This window comes from Oncorhynchus mykiss, chromosome 5 (genome assembly GCF_013265735.2).
Source record: "Oncorhynchus mykiss isolate Arlee chromosome 5, USDA_OmykA_1.1, whole genome shotgun sequence".
Lineage (NCBI taxonomy): Eukaryota > Metazoa > Chordata > Actinopteri > Salmoniformes > Salmonidae > Oncorhynchus > Oncorhynchus mykiss.
The window spans coordinates 14312650-14338459 of record NC_048569.1 but is presented as its reverse complement, the minus strand read 5'-3'; the positions used below and the strand labels follow the sequence as shown (position 1 = coordinate 14338459).

The window sequence follows — 25810 nt, the reverse complement described above, 5'->3', positions numbered from 1 at the left end:
TGAGTTAGGTAAATCACAATTTCTTACACCTTATTTGTGGAACAATGTTTTGGTGTCTCTAGGGCAATTCAGAAAGCTGATTGAGGACCTTATTATTGATGAATATGTTTTGTTTTTTATGATCGTGTTTTTCTTTCTGCTTGCATTTTGTATTTATAGTGAACAAAAATATAACATGCAACAACGTGAACGATTTTACTGAGTTACAGTTAATATAAGGAAATCAGTCCATTCAAATGCCCTAATCTATGGATTTCACATGACTGGGCAGGGGTGCAGCAATAGGTGGGCCTGGGAGGGCATAGGCCCACCCACTTGGCAGGCATGCCCACCCACTGGATAGCCAATAATGAGTTTTTCCCCATGAAAGGGCTTTATCACAGACAGAAATACTCCTCACCCCCTCTGCCCCCACCTCAGACGGTCCCAGTGAAAAAGCCAGATGGGGAGGTCCTGGCCTGGTGTGGTTACACGTGGTCTGTGGTTGTGAGGCCGGTTGGATGTACTGCCAAATTCTGTAAAACAACATTTGAGGCAGTTTATGATAGAGAAATAAACATGACATGATCTGGAAACAGCTCTGGTAGACATTACTGCAGTCAGCATGTTAATTGCACGCTCCCTCAAAACTTGAGACATCTGTGGCATTGTGTTGTGTGACAAATCTGCACATTTTAAAGTGGCCTTTTATTGGCCCCAGCACAAAGTGCATCTGTGTAATGGTCATGCTGTTTAGCTTCTTGACACCTGTCAGGTGCATGGATTATCTTGGCAAAGGAGAAATATGAACAAAGGAGGGGTATAAACAAATTTGTGCACAAAATTTGAGATAAATAAGCTTTTGTGTGTATGTAAAATGTCTGGGATTTTTTATTTCAGATCATGAAACATGTGACAAACACTTTACATGTTGCCTTTAAATTTTTGTTCAGTGTGTATTTTCTGTAATTTGTGTAATTCATGGCTTATCTGTAAAGAGACCTTGGTCTCAGTATGACTCCCTGATAAAATAAAGGTTACCCACAGATTTCATGTGTTGTGTTTATCTCATTGTAATGCTGTTACCTAACAAATAAATCACCACAGATAAAGGGGAGAGGGCTCTTATTCTTCCTTTGTTTAATGTAGGAAAATGTATATATATATTGTTCCGACCTGCACAGACAGCTGTGTGTTATGTGTTAGGCTAGTAGGTGGTTGTGTTGTACTTACCAGTACCCAGTGTTCGCGGGGTCCGACATGCCAATCAATCTGCCAATCACGGGAATGCCTGGAATGTTCTGATGCCGGGCATCCTGGCGGTTGGCGGAGTGGCGTGGAGGGGGATTGGGCAGGGGGATGGAGCATTGGAAGTTAAGACCAGGTTTAGCCTTTGTTCTCTCTTTTACGTCTGGGCTTCACAAGAGAAGGTCACGATTAGCTTGTGGGTTATCTTTCATTTATTTGGCGTGGGCTACGGCCAAACAATTGTTCCTTTATGATCTAGTCAGGTCATTACAATATATATATATATATATATATATATATATATATATATATATATATATATAGTAATGACCTGACTATATATATATATGGAGGATGGAGGTGTTGTGACTTGAAAACAGCGCCCCCTTTTAGTCATCTAGTGTATATATATATATATATATATATATATATATATATATATATATATATATATATACACTAGATGACTAAAAGGGGGCGCTGTTTTCAAGTCACAACACCTCCATCTTAGCACTCCTCCACGCAAAAACTTTTTTTTAAGCTACAGAAATGCATGTATCAATGTCTACATTTGTTTTGGCCATGTTTATTATTTTACAGACATCTTAATGCATACTTTTAAATTACATTATGTGAGCTAAACATAAAAATACAAAATAATTTTAAAAAAATCCTTAAAGTATAATTTTTGAAAGTTATAATGTTACTGCCCCAACTACAACAACAAAAATACTTAAATACAGGTAATTCTGTTCTTGAAACATTGAATTGAAATACTATAGAATTCCATTAATTCCAGGGGAGCAGGGGATTCCAAACTTTTTCAATTGGGGTCCCCCTTCTAGCATTGGGGAACCCCCACCCCCCACCCTTTGCACACACGCCACGTCTAATTCTATGGGCACAAGCGCAAACTGTTCACACCCCTCTTGTTGGTAGAGAGAATTTTGCAGGTTTAAAGCTTATTTCCTGCAATTCTACAAATTTTGCCATGGGTTGCCAAGACAAATTTGCCGTTATAAAGCAAATTTTCTTGCAATTCTATATATTTTACCATGTCTAATGTGTATTCATGTGATATTTGAGTGACAAAAAAATTACAACAATATCTATGGTAAAAAAAAAATGACATAAAATGATGTTAGCTGACATGGGCTAGTTGATATGGACATTTCTGACAAGTTATAAATAGTTCTCTATGGTATGCAATGACTAACGTGACAAGAGCAACTGATGATGCACAATTTTGAAATTGCACATTATACTATAGATCAATTTCTGTGTTTGCAAACATTGCCGCACAAGGGCAATGCGCGAAAATTGGTGGCAGAATAAGGGGGAGTTCTTATAGAACACCAGCAAAAAAAGCCTCTATTTACAGGTTGTTTATGAATGCATTTCACACCACATTTAGATAAAAATTTAATGACATATGAATGTCGTGCTTAATATAATGTTTGTGTCATCACCGCAAATCAACTGCATTGTACTTAAAAAACACCAACTTCAACCAGTAAAATTGCTCTTTGGCTAGCTTTTGCAACAGCCTATCAATGAGTGTTAGCATTCTAGCTACCAACTGCTGCATCCCAAAGTCATTTTGCAAAGATCACAACCAAATATAATCTTAATGACTGTTAAAGCAAGAATCAAAACATCATTGTAAGCGTGTGAAAACTATTTTTTAAAATTTGGTTTAGAGGTAATAAAACTGTAAATCTAGGCTATGTTGAATGGGTGCAGATGGTGATGGCTTTCTTATTGCGTCTAGGGGCGTGGGCATCTATGTGTGAGATCAATGTGTCGTGTACTGCAACAAGGGACTTCCTGACAACCCCTCGCGCCTTCCCCACAGTTTGGGAACCACTGCTAAGGAGGACTGCTTCTTCTTGGGAGTGCCAATATGGCTGACCGGTGGCTTCAAAGCCTCTCATTGGCCCAGTACATTGCATGCGCAATCCATGTTCATGTGCTATTTCTAGGATACTATTTAGTAAAACTGCCAGTTGAGGACTTGTGAGGGGTCTGTTTCTCAAACTAGACACTCTAATGTACCTTTTTTAAATTATAAACTTGGATTAGCTAACACAATGTGGCATTGGAACACAGGAGTGATGGTTGCTGATAAATGGGCCTCTATACACATATGTAGATATTCCATAAATAATCTGCCGTTTCCAGCTACAATAGTCATTTACAACATTAACAATGTCTACACTGTTTTTCTGATCAATTTGATGTTATTTTAATTGACCAAAAAATGCTTTTCTTTCAAAAACAAGGACATTTCTAAGTGACCCCAAACTTTTGAACGTTAGTGTATATATATATAATTTATAATTCCAAAATGGATGTAGCAACTACAGATTACCCCTTTAAATCTATCAAAAGTGTGCAAGTCTGAGCATGTGTCCATTAGGCCTATGGATGTTTTTTTTATCAGCATGAATTAGATTGAGCAATAAAAGCCCCACTTTTATTCCATAGACTTTGATCCGCACTATGCAGCTGTTGCAAGAGTGCATTATTTACTGGCTGTCCACTGGTTTCAAAAACAATGATTGATAGGCAGCTTAAACTTCTTTAATTCAGCCATTATTGGGTTCAAATACACATTTAGATTTGTGAACAGCCATCCACAACAACCACATTCTGTAAGGCGCAAATAGCTAAATGGAAGAGCAGCAGTGTGATTCACATCAATGCCTATGTAGATATCAATAATAAGCATCGTCATAGGATGGATGGTGTCATCCTTACCTCCAAGCATTTATTCAAATTGGATAATCTTTGGATACCGACAGCAGTCGGCAGTTGGAAGACATAGTTTGAACTGTAGTTTACAAAAGCCTATTTCTACTCTTTTCCCGCGAACCAGCAAACACATTTGGTGTGTCATCATAGTGGTCTCTGACTTGTGGTCAGACTCGCTCAGGTGCAGTGGTATAAAGTACTTAAGTAAAAATACTCTTAATAAGTACTACTAAAGTCATTTGTTTGGTGTATCTCTACTTTACTTTAATCTTTATATTTTTGACAACCTTTACTTTTACTTCGCTACATTCCTAAAGAAAATAATGTACTTTTTACTCCTTACATTTTCCCTGACACCCAAAAGTACTCGTTACATTTAGAATGTTAAGCAGGACAGGATAATTGTTCACGCTCTTCTACTGCCTCTGATCTGGCAGACTCACTAAACACAAATGCTTCGTTCGTAAATTGTGTCTAAGTGTTGAAAGTCGTGTTGTCTGGTTTGCTTAATATAAGACAATTGAAATCATTTATACTTTTGATACTTGAGTACATTTAAAACCAACTACTTTAAGACTTTTATTCAAGTCATATTTTACCGGGTGACTTTTTTTTAAAGGTATCTTTACTTTTACTCAAGTATGAAAATTGGGTACATTTTGTACCACTGCTCAGGTGGAACAAACTTAAATTTGCTTATTTTTTCAATGCTGATTTGAATGTCATTGAGAAAACAGGAAAGTGTAAAATATATTTTTTTCTCGCAAATATCCTTTCCGAATTTAAATGTCATCCTCGAAGTAATCATCTAGTTTTTCAAAAGTATCTGTAATCTGATTACAATATTTCTGATGGTAATGTAACGGGTTACAGTTTCTTTTAAAAAAAAAACATTTTTACAGCAGACCATAATATTACAATGTAAATTACCTTATAAAGGCATGATCTGTGCTTTTACACATTAGATTGATGATCATTTTGTTCAGGTGTAGTTTATGAGGGGTAAATATGAGGAACATTTATTCAAATACGTTATTATTATTATTGGAGGAAGAAGGCTAGTCTACTGTCCGAAATTGACAATCACCCAAAGACAGCTGACACTACAAAGAATCAGTCACAGATGCACAAGTTTCATTAGACCACCAACTCTCCACAAAGGTGGTAGATACATTTATTATAAAAGAATGTTTGGCAAACATTTTATCACCGGTCAAATGCCAGGTTATAGACCGTAGAAATACAGTTTTTATATGTTTTATCTTGTCTTCACAAGACATCGCATATTGGCGCCGAACTGACACTTTTAAACACGACAGTTTGAGCATGCGCTGTGGAGCTTTGTTACTAGCTAGCTACTGTAAAAATGGCGTTAAGCAAAACCTTTGGGCAGAAACCGATTAAATTTCAGTTAGAGCAAGATGGAGACTTTTATATGGTTGGATCAGAGGTATGTATGAGCTGTATGATAACGGGAATATTTAGCTGACAACACAGCGTACTGGCAGCCAGCATTTTGGCCATCATCAGCCTGTGCCATTGCATTGTTGTGTCTGTTCTGAAAGCTAACGTTAGCAGCTAGCTAGCCAGAGCACAAACTAGCTAACATCTCGCTTTGCATAATTAACTATGTCTAGCTAGCTAACGTTAGTTCACTACCACGGTCAATATTGCATGCAGTTACAGTGTAGCCTATGAGAATGCTGTGTATTGTAGTAGAAAGCACAAAATCAACTGATCGCACCATTGACCCATTCAATCGACTAACTCCTTTCTATCAAGCTAACGTTAGGTATTGTTGTGACCGTCTGGAGTTGTGCGCTGGGTGGTTCTCTCCCAACATTGTTCATTTAAAAACTCCAAACAGCTACTCTCTGCCCATATTATAGTCAAACACTATTGGAGATATGAATCATAGGCAGAAACAAGATCTAGCTAACTAAAGTAGACAACTGTATACATAGCAACTAACAAGCCTACTCAACTCCACGATGTACAATCGTAAATCGTTGAGTTTCGTCGGCTAACTAGCTATGTGCTCAGTCACTACTTGGCTACATGACGTGTAAGGGCTTCGAATTGTTTCTGGACTGTCTGGGGCCCTATACTCTACTAGTAAGTACAGCATAGCTGACTCTCTTCCTTGCTCTCAGGTTGGAAACTACCTGCGTATGTTCAGGGGCTCCCTGTATAAAAGGTACCCATCACTCTCGAGGAGGTTAGCCTCAGTAGAGGAGAGGAAGAAAATTGTAGCATCATCGCACGGTGAGTGATACGCTCTTGTCAGAAATAGCTATTTTATTGTCATTCGCACAGAGCAAGTAACGTTAGCATAATCTTTTTGCCACGTTTCACAAACAGGTGTAGACTAACTGCTCACTTATTTGTATATTTTTTTATATATAACAATGCAGAGTTAAAGATTATTTTTTTTTTTTAGAAATAATGACACGATGAGTAATTACACGGTAAATAACAATAAAGAGTAAAAAATAACATGGCTATATACAGGGAGTACCAGTACCGAGTCGATGTCCAGGGGTAGTAGGTAATTGATGTTGCTATGTACTTCTCGGTAGGGGTAAAGTGAGTTGGTGCAAAAAGTATTAACACAACACATGGTTACATAACTTTTAGCCACAAGTGTGACTCTGCTGAAGGCCTCCGAATGTGAAGAGATTTTCGAGGGGAACGATGAGAAGTACAAAGCTGTTTCCATCAGCACAGAACCACCGGCCTACCTCAGGTGATGCCTCCTTGTTATCTGCATTTACATATTTTACATTTTAGTCATTTAGCAGACACTCTTATCCAGAGCAACTTACACTAGTGAGTGGATACATTTTCATACCTTTCATACTGGTCCCCTGTTGGAATAGAATCCACAACCCTGGTGTTGCAAGCACCATGCTCTACCAACTGAGCTGGATGGGAGGATTTTTTTTGTATTTATTTAACCATTATTTAACTAGGCAAGTCAGTTAAGAACAACTTCTTATTTACAATGATGGCCAAGGTACAGTGGGTTAACTGCCTTGTTCAGGGGCAGAATAACAGATTTTTACCTTGTCAGCTTTGGGATATGATCTAGAAACCTACTGGCCCAAAGCTCTAACCACTAGGCTACCTGCCACCCCTATTGCATAAGAGTCCTGCAAAACATTTAGTGCATGACAATATTGGCTACCAAATTTTGGGAGTATGTATGCAAAATGTGCCTTTTCAAGCTACCTACAGGCACCTTGGCGTGTGAACAAACCAAAATGGGTTTCATTGGTCACAGTATTGTATTTTCAAAAGTCCCTACTTCTCTGTCCATCTCAGGGAGCAGAAGGGGAAGAGGAACAGCCAGTGGGTCCCCACACTGCCCAACAGCTCCCACCACCTGGACGCTGTTCCCTGCTCCACCACCATCAACCGCAACCGCATGGGCCGCGACAAGAAGAGGACCTTCCCCCTGTGGTGAGGAAAGCCCACCCACATTGGCCAGTGTTTGTGGATGTATTCATATAAATACAGCCACAAATAAACTTTGATTGCTTGTGTGCCATTTATATAGGCGTGCCCTTTATTTTTTATAATCTTTGTTTTTCACATTTTAAAATTATATATATATATATATATATATATATATATATATATATATATATATATATATATATATATATGTAAAAAAAAATACAGTCCAACTTTCACATCAATAAATTTGTGTTCATAATTATGTAACATCATTTTAAGATGTGTCCATTTCTTATTTTTAGTTAGTTTTTGATGTGTTAAAAAAATAGTTAGATCAAAAAGTTGTTTTATAGTCTTAATGCATCTTGTCTTCCAAATTGAGAAACATTGCTGCATTTCAGGCCAGGTTAGGCTCTGACACTTGGAACTGTCTTTCTACTCTTTTTCTCATTGACCACTGCAAGGTCATTTCTACATTTCCCTTGTGAAAATAAGCCTTCAGAAAAGTCCCGATATGTCCACACGAGATGATGAATCTCAGATCTGCTTGCTCAACGGCTCTCATCAGTGAATGGATGACTGCATAGCCATAGTCATTATGGGGAACCATCAGAGTGTGGGAAAATGTAAGGGATGGTTCAGTCGCACTCTATCAACCTCCTGCTCTCAAGCTATTTGGGGTTCAGGAGATGCAGTCTGAGACAGAGGTCATCCAGGGTCACTGGGACTCCTCTGGTTTTTACATTCCGTAGAGTTGCTCGTTCATCATCAGCTGCTTTTCCGATGGTTTTCCAGAAAGCAACCGCTATCTCCTGTCCTGACATGACCGTCTATGAAAACATCCCTCCCTCTCTCCCATGTCCCACAGCCCACTTGTCTAGATCACACAAGCATTTCATTGTGTGACTGGAACTTATCAAAACACATCTGTTTATACAGGGGCACTTTTTGCTGACCTTGAAAGATGGAGGCTTTTAAGTGCCGTTGCCATGTTTTCAACAGGCAGGGTCTCTGGCCGTAGTTCTTGTTTTCATGTCCGAATTTCAAGGCAGCCATCTTTGTTTAGTTGCTGTTTGCATTTGTAACTACGGTTTAGATAATAAATAGGGAAGTACATACTCAATTATGTTAGGCTCTTGTTTATCTGATGGTAGAAAAGTTCGTTTTGTAATAGGACACCCTTAACTTGTGAAATGTAGGCCTAAATAACAAAATTATTTGAACAAACAAAGAGTGATGCAAACTGGGTGAATAAACAGTGATTTATTCTTTTCACCTTGTATAGCCTAAGTTGCTAAGGCAACCGGGTGGGATAATAAACAACACTTGTTTACTTCGGAGGTCTACCACTTCTGTGGGTTTTGAATCCTTTTTAAAAGAATGTAGACCTAGTATCACTTTCCCAGATAGGTTGTCAACAGTTGACACAGTCTCCAAAAGGCCTATACAATGCTAGAATTCACATCTTTTTTTTTTCAAGACCTTGAAAACAATGTAAGCATGTCTGGCTCAAAGCATTGCTCCTTTTGCTGTGGTTTTGGTGAGACCCATCTTGTGGCTTCTCTAGTGAACATCTCTCCTTTCTCTGGCACAGATGTGATCTGTTGAACAGTGCATGTTGTGCATGCTGCACTCTGAATGTTAGTGTTGATGGACATCTAGTCTGGGAAATACAGTCTACAAATCAGTAGAGCAGACAGATCCCTGAATCTTTCACAGTCTACCCAATTGGGCAGGACAATCAAATTTTCCATTGTTGAATTAAGCAATAAGACACGAGGGTGTATATGACCAATATACCATGGCTAAGGGCTGTTCTTACGCATGATGCAAAGCGGAGTGCCTGGATACAACCCTTAGCCGGAGTATATTGGCCATATACCACAAACCTCTGACGTGCCTTATTACTATTATAATCTGGTTACCAACGTAATTAGAGCAGTAAAAATACATGTTTTGTCATACCTGTGGTATACGGTCTGATATACCACGGCTGTCAACCAAACAGAATTCAGGGCTTGAACCACCCAGTTTATAATTGATCATTTTATTAGGGTCCACATTAGATGAAGTCTGCTAATATTCCTGGGGTCCAACACAGAACTTTAAAGACTTTACTAGAATGCGTAGACTACTACCCTGGCCAATTCTTTGTGTGGAGCCAACTCTTCTATTGTTGTCAAGCCATACATATGGTTAGCATGACAAATGAACAAACACAGAAAGAAGTTGGCTAATGTACAAACAGACTAGACCACCAGGCTAGTAGAATGCTGACAGAGAGACAAAGAATTCCCATATGATAAGCATCAATTCATCATTCCCAATGGTGTATCAAATATGGCCACCGGTGTACAATGACGCTGATTGGATTAATCTTTTGCTAGCAATGACCTGCTGGAAGTGAGTAAAAGCTAAATTAGCAGTAGATTTTAGAGCCTGCTATTCACGATAAATGTCTTTAATGAGGTCTCCAATGACTGTGGAATGCCAAGAAATGCCGTACTAACGTTTTGTAGATTGTAGTTTAATCTAACACCTTGTCTTCTTCCCTCTGCAAAGCTTTGACGACCACGACCCGGCGGTGATCCACGAGAACGCGTCTCAGGCCGAGGTGCTGGTTCCCATCCGTCTGGACATGGAGATTGATGGGCAGAAGCTCAGAGATGCGTTCACCTGGAACATGAATGGTACTGCGCCACTCTCCATCCGCCGGGAATAAAGACTGCTTTAGAGCAACAAAGTCTAGTTAAGGGTGTTATTCTGAAAACAACCTAAAAGGCTGTAGAATCGTTGCCTGTAACAGAACCGGCCTCAAAAGAGAGCCACACTGAATGCATCTCATTAATCTAGTGGCTTACGATAGAAGTGGGAGAAACGGACGTTAATGAACTTAAAAAGGAAAATCTTTCTGAGGGAAGCGTTACTTGACTTACAGACTAGATCTATGAGAGAATCTAGTACGTACTGGTATTCAAGAAAGAGAAGAAGTTCCTGAGAATAGATTAAAAGGGAAGCATGTAGCTCTCGTAGTCAATATACAATTTATTGACAACCAAATGTTCCGAGACACAAAGACTACCCCATGGCTATTCAAAAAATTACAACGTTCTCATAGAGTCGAATAATGGAACACCAAATACTAGCCATGGTAGGGATTGTAATAAATAAAAAAATTGATAGAAAAGCAATTACAATTAAGTAATTGTTAAATAAACTACAACTACACTACCATTCAAGATAGGGAATGTAGTAAAATAATTATTGAACTTTATATTTTAAAAATGAATAAGATGCTATTAGAAGAAAGGATAAATAGCAAAATATAACGAATTTGAACACAAGTACTCAACATGGTAGAGATAAGCATAACAAACAAGAGACATAAGGCACAGTATGTGTGGATGTATTGTGATGAAAGGTGTGTTTTTGTGTTTGGGAAAAGTGTGGCATTAAGTGAGTAAGAAAGGAAACGGTTGTGTATCCCAGAACCAATGTACGTCTGTGAGCAGGGGTTGCGAGAGAGATGGAATAAACAAGCATACAGTCAACACAATAGAAAAGAGTCTCTATATACAGTTTGCAAATGGAATGAGGAGGTATGGCAATAAATAGGCCATAGTAGCAAAGTAATTACAATTCACCAGATTAACACTGGAGTGATAGATGAGCAGATGATGATGATGGTGTGTACGTAGTGATACTGGTGTACAAAAGAGCAGCAAAGTAAATAAAAAACAATATGGGGATGAGGTAGGTTGATTGGGTGGGCTATTTACAGATGGACTATGTACAGCGATCGGTTAGCTGCTCAGATAGCTGATGTTTAAAGTTAGTGAGGGAAATGTAAGTCTCCAGCTTCTGCAATTTTTGCAATTTGTTCCAGTCACTGGCAGCAGAGAACTGGAAGGAAAGGCGGCCAAAGGAGGTAGGTGTTGGCTTTGGGGATGACCAGTGAGATATACCTGCTGGAGCACGTGCTACGGGTGGGTGTTGTTATCGTGACCAGTGTGCTGAGTTAAGGCGGAGCTTTACCTAGCATAGACTTGTAGATGACCTGGAGCCAGTGGGTCTGGCGACGAATATGTAGCGAGGGCCAGCCGACTAGAGCATACAGGTCGCAGTGGTGGGTGGTATAAGGCGCTTTGGTAACAAAACGGATGGCACTGTGATGACTGCATCCAATTTGCTGAGTAGAGTATTGGAAGCTATTTTGTAGATGACATTGCCAAAGTCGAGGATCGGTAGGATAGTCAGTTTTACGAGGGTAAGTTTGGTGGCGTGAGTGAAGGAGGCTTTGTTGCGAAATAGAAACCGATTCTAGATTTGATTTTGGATTGGAGATGTTTGGTATGAGTCTGGAAGGAGAGTTTACACTTAGAAATGTCCTTGTTTTTGAAAGAAAAGTACATTTTATCCATTTAAAATAACATCAAATTGATCAGAAATACAGTGTAGACATTGTTAATGTTGTAAATGACTATTGTAGCTGGAAACGGCAGATTTTTTATGGAATATCTGCATAGGCGTACAGAGGCCCATTATCAGCAACCGTCACTCCTGTGTTCCAATGGCACTTTGTGTTAGCTAATCCAAGTTGATAATTTTAAAAGGCTAATTGATCATTAGAAAACCCTTTTGCAATTATCTTAGCACAGCTAAAATGGTTGTGCTGATTTTAAAGAAGCAAGAGGACAAGTATATTAGTGTCTAATTTGAGAAACATATGCCTCACAAGTCCTCAACTGGCAGCTTCATTAAATAGTACCCGCAAACACCAGTCTCAACGTCAACAGTGAAGAGGCGACTCTGGGATGCTGGCCTTCTATGCAGAGTTGCAAAAAAAAAAAAGCCAGAACTCGGACTGGCCAATAAAAAGATTAGGATGGGCAAAAGAACACAGACACTGGACAGAGGAACTCTGCCTAGAACACCAGCATCCCGGAGTCTCCTCTTCACTGTTGACGTTGAGACAATTACATTGATGGAAGCTGAAATATTAAAGCTGGGGCTTCCTTCCTATCCTTGTGAACCCTTTGTTTTATGTACACTGATCTGAAGATGCATGAACATACACACAGAAAGCCTTTTCATAGAGTATTGAGATTCACCCCTGAACTCTCCAAATGTAGGAAAGTAGATGAGGAAGCCTCTTTAGCCTATTGAGACTCAACCCTTCACTCTTCCACCATCCTCTCCCGCTCCTCCAGAGAAGCTGATGACCCCGGAGATGTTTGCAGAGATCCTGTGTGACGACCTGGACCTGAACCCACTGGCCTTCGTCCCGGCCATTGCCTCAGCCATCCGCCAGCAGATAGAGTCCTACCCCACAGACAGCATCCTGGACGAGCAGACCGACCAGAGGGTCATCATCAAGGTGGGTACACACACACACACTAGGGACTTTATAAAATCAGTTGTATATTTTTTTGCCTGATTCCGTTTAGTTTTTTTCAGATTTTCACTCTCAAAATCACACAGGTTTGTTTTAGTCCACAACAATGCTTAAACCACTTCACGAGACCACTTTTGATGTCTAGGTAAAATATGATATAGATTACATTTTGGGTGTAGTTACCCTTTAATGCCAGTGCCACCAGCCAGAGACCTTTGTTTCTGTAGCGTTCATGTAAATTGCAGAGTTTAGGAAAACAAATCTGCACTGGATTTATTCAAATAATCATGATATCACTCTTCGAGCCTGAAAGATGTGATTTTTAATTATTTAATTTTTTAACCGTTTTTAGTGAAGCTGATACTGATTTTAGGGAAGCAAGTCACAATTAGTGACTATCTGCCATTTAAAAAAAAGTATTTTATTTTTTATGAAAGAGGTGGAGAAAAGCATAAAACATTTTTTACACATTGTGCTCCAAAGGATTAACAGACTCTGATTTCTTAACTAAATTACAAATGATTTAAGAATATTTTATTTGTGGTTTACAGGATATTCACCTCTAAATACGATAGTTAAACATGTTTAGTTTACCTTAGGTACAACTTAAAAGATGTGCATCTATGGCAGTGGATAAGAAGTATGCAGAAGTGTTTGTGCTAAACCACCACAAGGGGTGGCTGGATGAATAAATGTACATTTGAAATGCAGTAACATGCCGTTCGTAACTAGGTGTCTTGAGTAGATTTACTAGTGTTTACAAAGGTCAAAAGTAACACACTTTATGGCAACCTAGCAGTGAGAGTATGTTAGATCAAACGCAAGCTAGCTGTTCATTACGACAGTGTTTCCTTACAGAAACCAAATGTACATTACACCGTAATTCAATACAAAAGGAATTGGCTATAGAGTTAAACTGCAAATGTCATGCACCGATGACTGAAAACGTTTATGCAGGCAAATGCTTGCCGTACTGGTTTTACGCACACATTCTAATTTAGCTAGCTCACTAATGTTAGCAACTTATCTAATCATGAATGCAAGCACATAGCCTGAATGATAGCTCTGCACCAACTGTCTTGCTTTTTGCGTATTTGTGAAAACTAACTAAATAATCCCGCCAGCTAACGTAATAGGCCCTGACAGTAACAGTGTTCTTTTTTTAATTTTACCCCTTTTTCTCCCCAATTTCGTGGTATCCAATTGTTTAGTAGCTACTATCTTGTCTCATAGCTACAACTCCCGTACGGGCTCAGGAGAGACGAAGGTTGAAAGTCATGCGTCCTCCAATATACAACCCAACCAAGCCGCACTGCTTCTTAACACAGCGCGCATCCAACCCGGAAGCCAGCCGCACCAATGTGTCGGAGGAAACACCGTGCATCTGGCGACCTTGGTTACCGTGCACTGCGCCCGGCCCGCCACAGGAGTTGCTGGTGCGCGATGAGTCAAGGATATCCCTACCGGCCAAGCCCTCCCTAACCCGGACGATGCTGGGCCAATTATGCGTCGCCCCACGGACCTCCCGGTTGCGACAGAGCCTGGGCGCGAACCCAGAGTCCCTGGTGGCACAGCTGGCGCTGCAGTACAGCGAACAGTGTTCTTTTTGTATCAAGGATAATTGTTCACTTTGGCGCCAGTCCAGTGTTAGCACATAAGGGAGATAGCACATAGCAACCATTTCGAATCCCACCGTACCTTCTCCGCTATGCAGTCTGGTTTCAGAGCTGGTCATGGGTACACCTCAGCCACGCTCAAGGTCCTAAACGATATCATAAACGCCATCGATAAGAGACATTACGGTGCAGCTGTATTTATCAACCTGGCCAAGGCTTTCGACTCTGTCAGTCACCACATTCTTATTTGCAGACTAAACAGCCTTGGTTTCTCAAATGATTGCCACGCCTGGTTCACCAACTACTTCTCTGATAGCATTCTCAGCTCACTGGTCACCATAGCAGCATCCACCTGTAGCACGTGCTCCAGCAGTTATATCTCATTGGTCACCCCCAAAGCCAATTCCTCCTTTGGCCTCCTTTCTTTCCTGTTCTCTGCTGCTAATGACTGGAACGAACTGCAAGAATCACTGAAGCTGGAGACTCATATCTCCCTCACTAGCTTTAAGCACCTGCAGTCTGAGCAGCACACATATCATTGCATCTGTAAATAGCCGTTCCAACTTCCTCATACTGTATTTATTTATTTATCTTGCTCCTTGGCACCCCAGTATCTCTACTTGCACATCTACCATTCCAGTGTTTAATTGTTATATTGTAATTACTTTGCCACCATGGCCTATTTATTGCCTTATACCTCCCTAATCTTACCTCAATTGCACTCACTGTATATAGACTTTTATTTTATTTTTGTCTACTGTATTATTGACTGTTTGTTTATTCCATGTGTAACTCTGTGTTGTTGTATGTGTCGAACTGCTGTGCTTTATCTTGGCCAGGTCGCAGTTGTAAATGAGAACTTGTTCTCAACTAGCCTACCTAGTTAAATAAAGGTAAAATAAAAAGACGCACAGGTTGCTAGCTAAGCTACCTACCTTGCTGGCTAGGTAGTTCCTCCACAGAGGGACTATGTCAGTCACCATCGTGTTCTTGGTCACCTTCTTGACCAAGGCCCCCCCCCGATTGCTCAGTTTGGCCGGGCAGCCAGCTCTAGGAAGAGTCTTGGTGGTTCCAAACTTATTCCATTTAAGAATGATGGAGGCCACTGTGTTCTTGGGGACCATCAAAGCTGCAGACATTTTTTGGTACCCATCCCCAGATCTGTGCCTCGTCACGATCCTGTCTCGGAAATCTACAGACAATTCCTTTGACCTCGGGTTGTTTTTTGCTCTGACATGCACTGTCAACGGTGGTACCTTTTTATATAGACGGGTGTGTACCTTTCCAAATCATGAATGCATACGTTTCTAAAAAAAAAATTTCAAAAATGTTTTTGCTTTGTCATTATTGTGTGTAGATTGAGGGAAAAAATATATTTAATCCATTTTAGAACAAGGCTGTAACGTAAAAATTCAAGGCATCTGAATACTTTCCAAATGCACTGTAGGCGCTTCAAAGAGCTGTCGGTCAAGGCATTAATTTCTGTCAAAATAAGCTCCCCGCCCACTCAGCCTCTTTTCAAACTTCCTGGTAGCCATGAGAGAGAAATAACTTTTCAGAATAACTGTTCAGGACCTATAACTAAGCAAATATGATGAGGACAGGGCTGCTTGCTTGATGTGTACTTTTGATTATTTACTTATTCAAATAAGCTGGCTGTGGCATGCTACTCACCGTCAAACCACCATGACTACTCTCTTTCACGTTGTGACCTAGGACTGAATGTTCAATGAGCAGCTTGTTGAGCGCCCTCTTCAGGCAACCATTGAAATATAAAAATGTTTAACACAAATGAGCAGACGTATAGGTTTTTGTTTATCCTATGTATATAATATCAACGCTTTTATCTGTGGAATAAAGGCCGATACAAATATTTATGCGAAAGGCTAATATCGGCCGTTAATCGATTTACCCGTCGGGCTCTAATCATTCTGCAAGGTAGGCATAGGCTGCTTTGTAGTGAAAATAATGATTGTCAAGGTTTTTGGGAAAGCCTTTCCATCTACCAGCAGACGGTTAGCATTATCGCTAACGGCTGCACAGGGTGATAATCAGACATACAAGCACCACAAAACACACACAGATGGGCATTCCTGCGCCTTTTCAGAAAGTTACAGGAAAATACAAAAAACTTATTCATTTTGTTCATGTCTTATGATTAACTTTGGCAAATTTAATGACTTTTCTAAGTTGACTATTTTTAGTTAAAAACATTTTTGAATGTTCCGGTTTAATGTCTGAATTTCCTTGACTCTGTCCGCGTTTTCCGCAACGTGGATTTTATAGGGACACACACACACTTCACTGCTGCAAAGGTCAAAGACTATCTCAATAGTAATTTCCAGTGTCTGCATCTGGCCCACGTGACAAAGAGGGGTCTCGAACTGGCGGCACATCACTCGGATACATACTGTGTCTCTTAAAGTGTGTGTGTGTGTGTGTGTGCCTCAGCTGAATATCCACGTGGGGAACATCTCCTTGGTGGACCAGTTTGAGTGGGACATGTCGGAGAGGGAGAACTCTCCGGAGACGTTTGCCCTCAAGCTGTGCTCCGAGCTGGGCCTGGGAGGAGAGTTTGTCACCACCATCGCCTACAGCATCCGTGGCCAGCTCAGCTGGCACCAGAGGACGTACGCCTTCAGGTAACACACACACAGGACACCCTCCCAGACCAGAACCTTCACACACTCATGCTCGTTCAGACATATTAATGTCCTATGCGTTGCCTGGAGTACTGATGGAATTGAAAGTTGAAGTGGTAGAAATGCCTGTCCACATTCTGATTGCAGTGTCTTTGTCGCAATACCCACACACATTTTTCAGCCTAAACACAGCATTTTCCAGAGTCTCATTCTGTAGATCCTGTAGAATACGTCTTAAATACTCAAGATGTGTGGTCGCCTGCATCATGGAGCGTTGCTGGATAAGGCCAGAACGCATTTAGTTCACCTCATGTTACTATGTTCTGTGCTCTTTTAAGATTAACTGTATCTCACAGTGACATGGACTGGGGTCAGTTTAAGGTGTTTGTGTGTGGAGGGTTTAACAGTTGGCTGCTTACCTGTGACTCACAAAGTGGATTTAGATTTCAAACACAGACTGCCTGCGTCCTGTTTACATCACTGAGTACACAAACACACACACATCCATTATTTACAAGCATGAGTACCATGTGTTTTCCCACCAAAACAAAAACCTTGCTACCCCCTCATCTGTTCAAGTAGTACTCTTCAGCCATTTGAACCCTGAAACAGTTCCTTTTAGCGTGTAATGGCATTCGTTTTACAAATTGAAATATCCTAACGTTGTATAGGTTTTCCCCCTGCCAGTGACAGACATACAGCCCCTTTGTTTGTGTATGTGTTCCTCCCCCACTCTGCCTTGCATGGTTTGTCTCATCCCATCAGCTTGGCTCAGTTCATTTGGGACTTTTGGATCATTTGGGACCTGCTTATCAATCAGTGTTGGGCTCAATTCCATTTCACTAATGGTGATTTCATGAAATGAACTGGAAAAAGCACATTTAACAAATTGAGAAATGGCAGATTTTTGTATTGGTATTAGTAAACGATTTACCTTCGATTGGTTTCGGTTTTGAGCCCAACCCTGATGCCAATGCTTTTCAAGCCATTGATTGTGTGTAAATGGTAAATGTGGAGTTTAGCTAACATCGTCATCATCATGGCTTTTTTTGTTTTGCATTGCAAATTAATTCTCTTTTCTACTCTCTCCCCCCACTTGTCTGTCCCTTATAGGTCTGATTTCAGGTCAATATGCTTTTGAATTACTTGAACTACCCCCCCCTCTTCCCCAAGCTTAACCCTCTACTACCCACCCACGTTCTCTTGACACGGTCTGCCCTGGGAAGCTGAGTACATTTACACTTTTTATCTCTTTCTCTCTCTCGCCTGTTTCCTTAACTTTGCAGGACACGCCCCCCCCCCCCCAAAGTATGGAAACTATATGAATTGTTTATGAAGAGTAAAACCTATGAAGTTGTTTGAGGTATTCTGTTTCTGCCAAGTCAGGGAAAACTGTAGTTATCACTGTTGGTTTGTCTACAAACTGCAGTCCGCACATAGAATGGAAAGGATAGTCAAGTACTGTGTGGCTTATTGTCACTACATAGGGAGAGGTTCAGAAATCCAGGAAGTATCTGACAAAACGGTTCCACGGGTGCCTTCCTATCTATTGTCCTAGTTCTTAATTTGTCAAATTGGAATTGAATGTGTTATTTTGGAATCCCTTTTACCAGGTGGAATAATGTTTTGTAGGCATTTTGACTAGAGGTATGTAAAATGCTGTAGTGGTCCGAGCAGCTTTTGATTGATGGCTGCTTTATGACTGTTTCAATGCTTTGGTTAAGTGTGCTTTACTTTTCTACTTTTACATGGCATCTTGGGCGTGAAAAAAATACATGGTAGAAATAAGTTCCAGTAAGTCACATTTTTGTCCCTTTTGTATGTCTATTCCTCATCAAAATGGGACTAACCCACCCAAGAGCGACAACAGGTTGTTTTTTTTCTCCCCAAGATGCCTCTTATTTGCTCTTCCACTTCTTCAACACACCATGACTGCAGCATGTCCCATCCTGGGCGCTCTCTTCCTCGTTTGTCTTTGATTTCCTGTCGCTCTGATGTCATTTCCTGCAGTGAGAATCCCCTGCCTACGGTGGAAATCGCCATCCGCAACACAGGCGACGCTGACACATGGTGCCCCCTGCTGGAGACCCTGACAGACGCAGAGATGGAGAAGAAGATCAGGGACCAGGACAGGAACACTAGGTAATAGAGCGATGGCCTGCCATTCAAAACCTGACAGGAATGCCAGCTAATAGAGAGAGAGAGGTGGCCTGCCATTCAAAACCTGACAGGAATGCCAGCTAATAGAGAGAGAGAGGTGGCCTGCCATTCAAAACCTGACAGGAATGCCAGCTAATAGAGAGAGAGAGATGGCCTGCCATTCAAAACCTGACAGGAATGCCAGCTAATAGAGAGAGAGAGAGATGGCCTGCCATTCAAAACCTGACAGGAATGCCAGCTAATAGAGAGAGAGAGAGATGGCCTGCCATTCAAAACCTGACAGGAATGCCAGCTGAGAGAGAGATGGCCTGCCATTCAAAACCTGACAGGAATGCCAGCTGATAATGAGAGAGAGATGGCCTGCCATTCAAAACCTGACAGGAATGCCAGCTAATAGAGAGAGAGAGATGGCCTGCCATTCAAAACCTGACAGGAATGCCAGCTGAGAGAGAGAGAGAGAGAGATGGCCTGCCATTCAAAACCTGACAGGAATGCCAGCTAATAGAGAGAGAGAGAGATGGCCTGCCATTCAAAACCTGACAGGAATGCCAGCTAATAGAGAGAGAGAGAGATGGCCTGCCATTCAAAACCTGACAAGAATGCCAGCTAATAGAGAGAGAGAGATGGCCTGCCATTCAAAACCTGACAGGAATGCCAGCTGAGAGAGAGATGGCCTGCCATTCAAAACCTGACAGGAATGCCAGCTAATAGAGAGAGAGAGATGGCCTGCCATTCAAAACCTGACAGGAATGCCAGCTGATAATGAGAGAGAGATGGCCTGCCATTCAAAACCTGACAAGAATGCCAGCTAATAGAGAGAGAGAGATGGCCTGCCATTCAAAACCTGACAGGAATGCCAGCTGAGAGAGAGATGGCCTGCCATTCAAAACCTGACAGGAATGCCAGCTGATAATGAGAGAGAGATGGCCTGCCATTCAAAACCTGACAGGAATGCCAGCTGATAATGAGAGAGAGATGGCCTGCCATTCAAAACCTGACAGGAATGCCAGCTGATAATGAGAGAGAGATGGCCTGCCATTCAAAACCTGACAGGAATGCCATTCAAAACCTGACAGGAATGCCAGCTAATAGTGAGAGAGATGGCCTGCCATTCAAAACCTGACAGGAATGCCAGCTAATAGAGAGAGAGAGATGGCCTGCCATTCAAAACCTGACAGGAATGCCAGCTAATAGAGAGAGAGAGAGAGAGAGAGATGGCCTGCCATTCAAAACCTGGGTTCTTTCTCAATTCATCTTTCCTTTCGATTCCTCGCATCCTCTCTACTTGCTTACTTCTCAAAACCCCTTGGAGAAGAAGGTTCGAGGGGAGAGACCTTGGACCTTCTACAGTTGAGAAGGAGGTGAGGAGATGAGAGGACTCGCAGAAAGACATTGACATAGAGCCTTCCTCTATGACTAGCGCCCTCTCCCCGTCTCTGTCCACTGCTATAGAATGGCTTAAAGGAATCCTATGCTCAAGTTTCCTTTTTTGTTCATTAGTCCAAATAATTGTGTATGTCATCAATGAGGTTTTCAAGATGGAGCACGCATCATCAGGAGTTTTTGCTCTGTACTGTTCTGTAACTTTAAAACTTGACTGCTGACATGCACCATTTTGGGGGGACTGTATTAATGAACCAAACACTCAAATATGTTTTTAGTGTGTAGTATTCCTTTTAATGGGCGAAGGAGCATTGTAGTGGAACTTATTAGAACCCACCCTGTCCTCTAGGAAGAAATCATTAAAGAAAGTGGGCTGCCCAAACGTTACAGAGACAGACCAGTAAACTGGAAGGTTGAGGAAGAGACCACGAGATGGTTTTGCCTCAAAATCAGACACATTGCTTTTGGTCTGCACCAGTCAGACTATTTGAAAACTGATCTGGGCAAAACCAGTCAGTTTCTAATTTGTAATGGGGCATCTTTTTTTTTTTTTATTTATTTTACCTTTATTTAACCAGGTAGGCAAGTTGAGAACAAGTTCTCATTTACAATTGCGACCTGGCCAAGATAAAGCAAAGCAGTTCGACAGATACAACAACACAGAGTTACACATGGAGTAAAACAAACATACAGTCAATAATAAAGTATAAACAAGTCTATATACAATGTGAGCAAATGAGGTGAGAAGGGAGGTAAAGGCAAAAAAAGGCCTTGGTGGCAAGGTAAATACAATATAGCAAGTAAAACACTGGAATGGTAGTTTTGCAATGGAAGAATGTGCAAAGTAGAAATAAAAATAATGGGGTGCAAAGGAGCAAAAATAAATAAATAAATTAAATACAGTTGGGAAAGAGGTAGTTGATAGGGCTAAATTATATGTGGGCTATGTACAGGTGCAGTAATCTGTGAGCTGCTCTGACAGTTGGTGCTTAAAGCTAGTGAGGGAGATAAGAGTTTCCAGTTTCAGAGATTTTTGTAGTTCGTTCCAGTCATTGGCAGCAGAGAACTGGAAAGAGAGGCGGCCAAAGAAAGAATTGGTTTTGCGGGTGACTAGAGAGATATACCTGCTGGAGCGTGTGCTACAGGTGGGAGATGCTATGGTGACCAGCGAGCTGAGATAAGGGGGGACTTTACCTAGCAGGGTCTTGTAGATGACATGGAGCCAGTGGGTTTGGCGACGAGTATGAAGCGAGGGCCAGCCAACGAGAGCGTACAGGTCGCAATGGTGGGTAGTGTATGGGGCTTTGGTGACAAAACGGATTGCACTGTGATAGACTGCATCCAGTTTGTTGAGTAGGGTATTGGAGGCTATTTTGTAAATTACATCGCCAAAGTCGAGGATTGGTAGGATGGTCAGTTTTACAAGGGTATGTTTGGCAGCATGAGTGAAGGATGCTTTGTTGCGAAATAGGAAGCCAATTCTAGATTTAACTTTGGATTGGAGATGTTTGATATGGGTCTGGAAGGAGAGTTTACAGTCTAACCAGACACCTAAGTATTTGTAGTTGTCCACGTATTCTAAGTCAGAGCCGTCCAGAGTAGTGATGTTGGACAGGCGGGTAGGTGCAGGTAGTGATCGGTTGAAGAGCATGCATTTAGTTTTACTTGTATTTAAGAGCAGTTGGAGGCCACGGAAGGAGAGTTGTATGGCATTGAAGCTTGCCTGGAGGGTTGTTAACACAGTGTCCAAAGAAGGGCCGGAAGTATACAGAATGGTGTCGTCTGCGTAGAGGTGGATCAGAGACTCACCAGCAGCAAGAGCGACCTCATTGATGTATACAGAGAAGAGAGTCGGTCCAAGAATTGAACCCTGTGGCACCCCCATAGAGACTGCCAGAGGTCCGGACAACAGACCCTCAGATTTGACACACTGAACTCTATCAGAGAAGTAGTTGGTGAACCAGGCGAGGCAATCATTTGAGAAACCAAGGCTGTTGAGTCTGCCGATGAGGATGTGGTGATTGACAGAGTCGAAAGCCTTGGCCAGATCAATGAATACGGCTGCACAGTAATGTTTCTTATCGATGGCGGTTAAGATATCGTTTAGGACCTTGAGCGTGGCTGAGGTGCACCCATGACCAGCTCTGAAACCAGATTGCATAGCAGAGAAGGTATGGTGAGATTCAAAATGGTCGGTAATCTGTTTGTTGACTTGGCTTTCGAAGACCTTAGAAAGGCATGGTAGGATAGATATAGGTCTGTAGCAGTTTGGGTCAAGAGTGTCCCCCCCTTTGAAGAGGGGGATGACCGCAGCTGCTTTCCAATCTTTGGGAATCTCAGACGACACGAAAGAGAGGTTGAACAGGCTAGTAATAGGGGTGGCAACAATTTCGGCAGATAATTTTAGAAAGAAAGGGTCCAGATTGTCTAGCCCGGCTGATTTGTAGGGGTCCAGATTTTGCAGCTCTTTCAGAACATCAGCTGAATGGATTTGGGAGAAGGAGAAATGGGGAAGGCTTGGGCGAGTTGCTGTTGGGGGTGCAGTGCTGTTGACAGGGGTAGGAGTAGCCAGGTGGAAAGCATGGCCAGCAGTAGAAAAATGCTTATTGAAATTTTCAATTATGGTGGATTTATCAGTGGTGACAGTGTTTCCTATCTTCAGTGCAGTGGGCAGCTGGGAGGAGGTGTTCTTATTCTCCATGGACTTTACAGTGTCCCAGAACTTTTTTGAGTTAGTGTTGCAAGAAGCAAATTTCTGCTTGAAAAAGCTAGCCTTGGCTTTTCTAACTGCCTGTGTATAATGGTTTCTAGCTTCCCTGAACAGCTGCATATCACGGGGGCTGTTCGATGCTAATGCAGAACGCCATAGGACGTTTTTGTGTTGATTAAGGGCAGTCAGGTCTGGGGAGAACCAAGGGCTATATCTGTTCCTGGTTCTAAATTTCTTGAATGGGGCATGTTTATTTAAGATGGTTAGGAAGGCATTTTTAAAAAATATCCAGGCATCCTCTACTGACGGGATGAGGTCAATATCCTTCCAGGATACCCCGGCCAGGTCGATTAGAAAGGCCTGCTCGCTGAAGTGTTTCAGGGAGCGTTTTACAGTGATGAGAGGAGGTCGTTTGACCGCTGACCCATTACGGATGCAGGCAATGAGGCAGTGATCGCTGAGATCTTGGTTGAAGACAGCAGAGGTGTATTTAGAGGGGAAGTTGGTTAGGATGATATCTATGAGGGTGCCCGTGTTTAAGGCTTTGGTGGTCATCTGGTCAGCAGTATGACAGCCCCCTGTCCAACGTCATCAGATTCCCCATTTAAGAGTCTTCTCTATTCATCCAGCCGATTTGCCATCGACCACATAATAACCTATTCCATGTGTTTTCCTTTCAGACGAATGAGGCGACTTGCCAACACTGCCCCTGCCTGGTAGAGAGAAGCAGCAGTAAGCTACTACAGAGCCTCTGGTCAACAAATGGTCAACCCCAATGGGCCCTCTGAGAGACACACACAAACTCAACAATAGACATTCCACTGGTCCCTTCTTACAGCCCCCATAATGTTAACTAACTCTACGCTTGGCTGTCATGTCCTCTGGACACTGATCCAGGACCATTGTCACATACCTAACTCCATTAATTACAAGAATTACATTTGATCCAGGAACAGGGACTTTTGTTGAAGGAGCCTTATCCATTTCTATTGCCGAATCCAAGCCCCTGTAGTGGTTCAAGCCGCTACTCATCTCTGATGAGACGAGGTGGTAAATGAAAGGTGCCATGGGTAGAGTGTATGGATCAGAATGAAATGTAGCCTTTGTTGTTTCTACGGACTCACCATCTAAGTGAGCTCAAACTGTAATACTGCTTTGGTGCACTCGTATCCCTCTTGATGGATGATGCAGATAGATGACTGACTGACCTGTCCGTTTTAATAGAAACTAATGTTACACTCGAGCAGACTCAACTCTTGCAAATAATGTAAAGTTATGTATTGTGCTTTCTTTTTGTAAAGGTGCTGATACTTTTAGTCAACGTTTTTGTTTTGTTTCCTTTTTTAATAAAATGCCATAGACTTCATTACAGATGTAGTTTGTTGCTCTACAATCGTCAACAGTGGGCTATTATTCATTGTCACTGTGAGGTACTTAAAGTAGATTTGCTTCAGTCTGTGTGGCTTTAAGGCCAGCGAGTCGATTCTGTTTCTCTTCAGTTCGCTCAAGCTCTTCCTTGTGACCTGATCTCCCATACCGAAGTGCTGAGTCTGCATGGTTTCTTGGTTAAACATACTTTTAACTCTGGTTCAGTTTAATCAGCTTAAATGGGGACTAATCTCTACACCAACACTTTTCACATTTGAGATATTGTGTTCTCAGGGTAAGATTTTCCAGTGTGTCCCTTTGAAATTCAAGATGGCATATCTTTTATACGGTCCAGCAATTGGAGATCGTTCACATGAAACTGAAAAGATTAACGAAAAACCACAATCCTTTGGCAACCGATCCCATTTCTTTCATTGGTGGCAGTGTTGGCACTGATAAATTAGCTGTAAGGGCTGTTTCAGAGATTTGGACGTTCCTTTGTGTCATTCACCACATTGTAAGTTTCATGCTAAACTACAGGAAATCACACTAGTATGCACTTGACATGCCTCCAAGGGCATTGTAAATGCATTTGAGTATCTCTCCAGATTAATTTTACATAAATGTGGAGAAAAACTACTTTACTAGCTGTGTTTGTTAAGAATAAAGAACAGCTGGTAACACAACATTAACGCTAATGGGTATAATGCATTGTAATACTTGTCATAAACATGTATGACCCCCCCCCCCCCCCTTTCAACGTCTTGTACTGACTAAAGAACTGCCATTTTGAAACAGTATTGCTACATAATATAAGCCATATGACATAAATGCTCATACTGTACATGCTTATAACGCATTATACCTGTCCACTTTCTTCATTAGCAACAAACCGGTATGTGAATTAATATGAACAATGAAGACGCATCTTTCTGTAACTGGCATTAAAAGCCTCGTGACACGGGCAAAAAACATTTCTGCTCAGAGTAGTTGGAAGTGGGGTCTTTCCTGTGTCTTGTATCCCCTATGGGTCCTCCTAATCTAGGCCATGGAGTTCCCCTACTGACTTCATACCCCACAGACAGGATGGCTCTTA

At 41.5% G+C, this 25810-nt stretch overlaps 1 protein-coding gene across 2 annotated transcripts; it reads left to right on the top strand.

Annotated features, from left to right (window-relative positions):
• The first annotated feature begins 5154 nt into the window (after positions 1-5154).
• On the top strand, positions 5155-24746 carry smarcb1b (SWI/SNF related, matrix associated, actin dependent regulator of chromatin, subfamily b, member 1b). Of its 2 annotated transcripts, XM_036976850.1 has the most exons (10): positions 5160-5431; positions 6135-6246; positions 6619-6727; positions 7306-7443; positions 10003-10130; positions 12651-12817; positions 16903-17093; positions 18207-18218; positions 19104-19235; positions 24027-24746. In XM_036976850.1, the coding sequence occupies exons 1-10, from the start codon at positions 5348-5350 to the stop codon at positions 24064-24066; spliced, it is 1113 nt and encodes a 370-aa protein (XP_036832745.1). In that variant the 5' UTR covers positions 5160-5347; the 3' UTR covers positions 24067-24746. The 2 variants fall into 2 exon arrangements, with proteins under 2 accessions (XP_036832746.1, XP_036832745.1); XM_036976851.1 differs by lacking the exon at positions 18207-18218 and having other exon boundaries at positions 5155-5431.
• The last annotated feature ends 1064 nt before the right edge of the window (positions 24747-25810 follow it).